Source organism: Limulus polyphemus, unplaced genomic scaffold (genome assembly GCF_000517525.1).
Source record: "Limulus polyphemus unplaced genomic scaffold, Limulus_polyphemus-2.1.2 Scaffold5783, whole genome shotgun sequence".
NCBI classification, from domain to species: domain Eukaryota; kingdom Metazoa; phylum Arthropoda; class Merostomata; order Xiphosura; family Limulidae; genus Limulus; species Limulus polyphemus.
The window spans coordinates 10,369-17,534 of NW_013671393.1; the positions used below are offsets into that span (position 1 = coordinate 10,369).

At 31.6% G+C, this 7,166-nt stretch overlaps 1 protein-coding gene across 1 annotated transcript in view; it reads left to right on the forward strand.

Annotated features, from left to right (window-relative positions):
- Positions 1-5,770, forward strand: part of LOC106472975 (F-box/LRR-repeat protein 12-like) — a 9,178-nt gene extending 3,408 nt beyond the window's left edge. The window contains exon 2 of the mRNA XM_013933644.2: positions 4,219-5,770. Within this exon, the coding sequence (XP_013789098.1) occupies positions 4,219-5,164 (946 nt within the window). The 3' untranslated portion in view covers positions 5,165-5,770. The remainder of the gene's footprint in view (positions 1-4,218) is intronic.
- The last annotated feature ends 1,396 nt before the right edge of the window (positions 5,771-7,166 follow it).

Here is a 7,166-nt window from a genome sequence, read left to right on the forward strand (position 1 = left end):
CTTGTGTAAAAGACAGTAAATCATTCTTTAATGTATTTAATTCACTTTGAAATTTACTAATCTTTTCCATTTGTGTGTGCTGGCTTTCTCTTAATTGTTGAGGTCTTTCTTCCTGTTTCTTTTCTTGTTCCAGTTGCCACTGGTGCTGGTTTTCCTGCCACTGCTGTAGTCTCTCTTCTTGTTTATTTTCTTTCTCTTCCAACCACTGCTGTAGTATCTCTTCTTGTTTATTTTCTTTCTCCTCCAAACACTGCTGTAGCCTCTTTTCTTGTTTATTTTCTTTCTCCTCCAACCACTGCTGTAGCCTCTCTGCTTGTTTTTTCTTTCTCCTCCAACCACTGCTGTAGTCTCTCTTCTTGTTTCTTTTCTTTTTCCTCCAACAACTGCTGTAATCTCTCTTCTTGTTTCTTTTCTGATTCTTGTTTCTTTTACTGTTCTTGTATTGCTGCCATCAAATCCGCTAAGCTGTAGTTTGATTTGCCACCTCTCGTTTCCATCTTCTTTTTTTTTTTCCATCCCACTCTCTGACACCAATTTGTTGCATATCTGCTTGTTTGTTAATTTCCCGTAGAAATTCTTTTCCGAGAAACTTCAGCGATACAAGTCCTTTCTTAATTAAAACTAGTTTATTCTTTTTCGATACAACTTTGCAATACACAGAATTTCCACAGTCAATACGTTTGCAATCTCAATAACAAAACACACACTTGACTCAATTATCTGTCTCTATATCTATCTGCAATTTACTTGCCGGGCTTATATACTAAAATAGAGGGCACCTGGAAAAGACTAAGTTGCCAGGAAAAGTTACGATTCTTCGAGAATCTCATGACGTGATACCAGCATCACGTGACTTCCACTGTCGTAACAATATATATTTTATTGAGATTTTAAAAACATTCAGAGTAAACCAAAATTAATTTGGTAAGTTGAGCATAAGTTACTGTGTAAAAACTTATGTGCATGACTAAAAGAAGAAAATAGTATATCCTAACAGTTTGATGTTTCAGAATTTAATTGATTCCGTATAGTGTAATTCATTCATTATGTTATGTTATGTTACTTTTAATGTACTTTACATGTACTTTTAATGAACATTTCATTCGCTGTTATCAATTTCATTGTGTTTTTAATTTCAGAATCGGTTATAAAAATTCAGTTTACAGTAGTTAGTGATCTTTATTTATGGTAATGTAAAATTTAGTATGGTGAAAATCTGTTCTTTTTACTTCAGCTTTCAGTTCAGGGATCAATAAACAGCTGCTTGCATATGCTTGTAGTATGTTTTTGTTTTGATTATATTTTATATCCAAATAAATTGCTTTACATTTTTGGCTGCTGGGAGAGAGGAACCAGCTGATCAACTTGTTTATATAGAGTAAGACTAGGATTTGCTTGCTAGATGCTAAAGTGTAGAATATTTCGACAGTTTACTTGGTGGTACCAAGGATAATGCTTTTTTTTTGTAGTACAACTAAGGCTAAATGTTTTGGAAGTGCTCCTTTGAGCTAGGTGTGGGATAATGAATTACTCTGTAAGATTCTAATAAAGTTTAGTGTTTTGCTACATATTAAGAGGAAAATAATGAAATTTTAGTATTAATTTTTAAATTCTAAATTTTGAGGTCGTGACACAAGATTTATCATTAGTGAATGAGTAAGCCTGTGACCGATCTCTGTATTGGCCTTCGATATCGATCCGATCTAAAGAATTCCCCAATGTTTTTCCAATCTGATTTTTAAGAAGATCAGATCAGTAAGTTTGTTCTACAATACATGTTTTATCCTAGAATGTTTCTTGATTCGTTTAAAGGTTTACAAGAAAATAAATGTAAGAGGAAAAGTTCTTGAACTTCATCTAATCTTTGCTTGTTTTGTATTCCATTGAAAATGTGTCATTTTTAAAGTCTGTTAAGTGCATGATTTATTTGAAGAAGAGTTTTGAATCTTGATGCATGCCACTGGTGGTTATACATTAGAGATGTCTGGACATGTGGAACACACAAATGCAGATTGTCAAAATCAGATTCCAATATCAGACGATCTTGTGTGCATCAGTACTGATCCGATATTTCACTCAGGTCACAGGCTTATGAATAAGGATAATAAGTTAAAAGGTGATCTATGAGAATTTTGGGAAATGTTTGAGAATATATTGCTTTTAATTGGAGATACAGTAGGCATGTCCCTATAAGTAGAAAAGGATGCCACTGAAGAACAAACATAATTACCTTTGTAAAGAAATAAAGGAGAAAATCAGGGATAATTGTAAAAAGTAAGTGGAAGATTACCAAAACTACAGGAAAGCTGTCAAAAAATATATTTATATATTTGGAGATTCAAAAGGGTTAATAAGGAACAGCTGGCTGATAATATTAAAACTAACAATAAAGATGTTTTGAAGTTTATTAAAGGTAAACAGAATGTTAAAATGAGGATTGGGGTTCTAAAGAATACTAGTAGCAGGTGTTTTATTGAACACTATGAAATGGTTGAGATTTAAAATGTTTTCAGTTTTTACAAGAGAAGATTTTAACAATGTTCCTAACTGTGAGCATTCTATGTAAACTATTAGAACTGACTGATTCATGTAGATGCTATTCCTTGTTGATAAGTGGAAAGATTGGGAGATGAAAATAGATAAAGCATATAGACCAGACAAGAGTTTGAGATCAGATATGCTTGTCTCTCTTGTTTCCAGTGAATCAATAGATAGTGTGCAAGTGCTTCAGAAGTGGAGAGTTCCTGAAGTTACTCCTGTTTTTTTTTGTTGTTTTTTTTGGAGGGGGGGGGTTGTTGGAGTTGCCCTGGAAGTTATAGGTCACTTAGTTTTACAAAATAATTTAGTAAAATCTTAAATAAAGCTAATGTGGATATACCATGGAAAAATATTGTCTTACTTATCTGTTGTTGTTGTTGTTTTTTTTGAGGATGTTACTTGTTATCTGAACTATGGAAAGGAACTGGTACAGTAGATTTTGAAAAAAACTTTTAATAAAGTCCCATACAAAATATTACCTATGAAAATCACATTGGTAGGGGGTTGGGAAAGAGTAGTTAATTAGATTGTAGGTGGTTGGATGTGAGAAAGCAAAGGTTGGTATTTATGAGGTCCTGTCAGACTGGACCCTACTTACTAGTGGATTGGCTCAGGGATCAATGCTTGGGCCTTTTCATTTTCATGAACATTATTGATATTAATAGGGGTGTAATTAGTAAATTAGTAGTTTGCTGATGACATTAAACTCTTGGGTATGTTTAGCTTTATTGAGGATGTTGAGGTATTATAGATTGACTTGGATCAGTTGATAAGTTGGACAGATGTTTAGCAAGTGGCCTTTATTTGTAGTAAATTCAAGAAAAGTATTGAGGTCATCATAATTTGAATTACACATTTAAAATAGATGGGAACCAATTTAATAGTGTGACTGAAGAAAAGGATCTTGACATAGTGGTATTTAAGTCATTCAAGCCATTGAAGCAGTACTCTATTGTTATTAGTAAAGCTCAAGTAGTTTTAGATGAATTTATAGACATTGATTACAAGTGTCTTTATACAAGTTGCTAGTTAGGCCTCACTTGGAATAACATGTATGATTTTGATCTCCTTATCTAAGAAAGGATACTGACATGGTGGTTAAGTCACTCAAGTCATTGAAGCAATGCTCTGTTATTAGTAGTAAAGTTCAAGAAGTTTTAGATTTATTACAAATCTCTTTATACAAGTTCCTAGTTAGGCCTCACTTGGAATAACATGTATGATTTTGATCTCCTTATCTAAGAAAGGATACTGACATGGTGATTAAATCACTCAAGCCATTGCAACATATATATGGTATTTATATCAGGAAGACTTCATACTTACATTTAAATGTAACACAGTATATTTCTCAAATCCTCTGAAAAGCTTCTTTTGGGCAGCTGAAAATATATCCTATACTAATACATGTTACTAACTTGGGAAGCTTCACCAAAGAAGCAAAATGATTTCTTTTTTGCCAAACATTAAAAATGTCAATTTCACTAATTAATATGTTATTATATAACTAAATTAGTTGTCAACAATGTAATACCAACCAACATTCTAACAAAATATATATAATTTTGTAAATTTCTGTTATGTTTCCCCAATTGAAAAAAAAAGTTCGTAATCATTTCATAGCTTATTCATTCCTTCAAGGTTTGTATCATTTTATTTATCCACACTTTTTAATTTCAGAGTTTGCAAGTTATGGTACCAGCTTACCCGATCTAAGACACTCTGGAGATTTGTAGATGCTACAGATATCAAATTAACGACCCAGCAGTTAGCAAAGCTTGTTTCCAGGCTGACAACAGCAGTTCATCATCTTTACATATGTGGTCTGGTTTTAAATGAGGTACCATTTCTTACTCCTGGTCTCATAGCTGAGATTTCTAGAAACTCTCCGGACCTTCAAACTCTTGTTATAGAAGGTGCTTTTGTTGCTAAACAAATCAATTGGACAGATATAACAATTCAAGATCTGCCTCCAAAACTGGCAACGCTTTCTTTACGTCGATCATTCTTTCATGCGGATCAGCTCTTCTGTTGTACCGATTCGCCTTCTGGTCCTCAACTGAAATGCTTGGATGTCAGTCACTGCTGGTGTATTTCTGACCATGACATGCCATTCTTCACAAAACTTTCAAATTTACAAGAACTTTATCTTGAAAGCTGTGACTATATCAGTGATGATGGAGTATTTATGTTTGTAAGTAGGTCAGAAACATTAACAGTTATTGATGTTGAAGGTACAAACATTTCAGATGACACGCTACACATTATTTCAGAAAGGTGCCCTAAGCTGCAGAAGCTGTTTCTAGGAAAAACATGGGTTACAGATAGAGGCATCATGTCTCTGTCAGAGAAAGTATTTCCATCTTTGGAAATGTTATGTCTAAGTAAAACAATGGTGACCATCACTGGAATAAAATATCTTTGTGAATCTCAGAAGACATTAAAATGGTTGAAAATTAGTGAAAGCAAACTATTGTTACAAGATGTGCAAGATATTATGAGTGTATTACCTTTGTGTAAAGTATATAGGAAACAAGTTACTCGTCTCTCCCCTCCAGAGAGTGATATATGTGAACATTTTTTGGAAAAAATGTTTCAATTAATGCAAACAAGTACTATCACTTGAAATCTCAAATTGTAGATAAGATGAGCATTTCTAGGCTGATGTGCTAAAAGCCTTGATATTTCATCATTTAATTTACTATTGGAAGAATGTTTATATGTGTAATACTTTTTATTTGTTTATGTAGACAAGGTTTTGAGGTTGTATTGTCACATGTATTAACAGTAATTTGTAAATGTGATGACTTAGAAATGCAAAAAAGTACTAAATCACATTCTCAACAAGAGATGGAAAGGATAAAAAAGTGTTAAATTATAATAACTCCAATATTTTGCTGTTTTCAGCCATCTGAGAATTAAAAATAACACTTAAGTCAGACGTATCGATGTAGCGTGTATCAGTATGATGGATTAGTAGCTGACCACTGTAAGTGTTAAGCAAATCAATTTATATGTAAATGATCAAACTGTATTATGCAGTAGTTATAGAAGTTTGAGTAATTTCTGTTGATGACCTATTCAAACTGATTGATAGGTTAATCATCAAGCTCGTTATTCGATTATTCTCATATGAGCCCTGGATAATTGATATACTTGGAAATACTAATTTTGATTAGTTGATTATTTTTGTGAGTCATGACACTAAGTGATTAAGCTGAACAACCTTGTATTAATCAGAAACATTAATTTTGATTAGTTGATTATTTTTGTGAGTCATGACACTAAGTGATTAAGCTGAACAACCTTGTATTAATCAGAAACATTAATTTTGATTAGTTGATTATATTTGTGAGTCATGACACTAAGTGATTAAGCTGAACAACCTTGTATTAATCAGAAACATTAATTTTAGTTGATTATTTTCAAGACATTAAGTAATTTATTTGTATTAATCATTATTTTACCTGACACTAATCACTATAATCGATGCTTATAGGTAATTAATTATATTGATTAATTAAGTTAAATGCCCAGCTCTAGAAACATATCAGTATTTTTTACTGTTGTTAAAAATCACATTTGATTTCCTATAGAGAAAACTGATGGAAATGGTACTCTATGATGGAGTTGTGGACAGTGATTATTTATCAGGGTTTTACAGTTTCAAGTGCATGTACCATAGTCTGTGGTGCAAAACCATCTTTCAGTTTTCCTCTCAGAGTTGGGTGATTTAATAGAATTTGATAATTGATTACATTCAACTAATCTGTTGTTCTCTTGTGAGACTTGGATAGTTGGAATAATCAGATACACTAATTTTGATAAGTTGATTATTTTGGCATCATTAACTCTCTGTATACTGGTTCAGTCATTTTGTCCAACCATGTAATCATAAAAATTTACATACTATAACTCTGAATATAGTAATTTTAGTTTCACAAAATTGCAAAAATTAAGTTCGTCGTATACAAAAAATTAGATTTTTTTAATAAATTATTTTTACATGTGAATTTACAAAGCCTTTAATGAGTCGTTCTAAGTGAAAGATGATTTACATGCTAAGAATATAATACTTCTTTTTTTATCATACAGTTTTCATATTTCATTTGCATAACCTCTAGAGCTTCCTAAATGAATATCAACATTTTTTGTAAAAGGTTATACTTTATTTATAATCTAATACTAATTGTAGTAGATTTATCATTGTACAGTGAAATGAAAAATATGAATTTAAATCAAAACATTTTTCTTCTATATTGACTGCAGATTATACCAGACAATTATTTAACAGGCCAGCTTACACTTTTTAATCTTTTGACATCTGTTTTCTTTCAGTTTTATTGCTTTATTAGTGCACTTTTGAACTGTCTTTAGTACTGTAACAACCAACATATCATTTGGAAGGAGAGCACAGGGTAAACAAAGTAACTGGTTTTATTGCATGATGTCAAACCACTTTATGTTAAGAGCATTCATCAATGAGTGATTGCGAGAAATTTTATTTAATTTTTTCTCAATGAAGTTTTTTTAGTTAACCTGATGAGTTTTATTTTTTTTTTACAGTTTTGTTACTTTTGTTAAAATATATATATAACAATAAATGAAAAATATACATAAAAACAAGA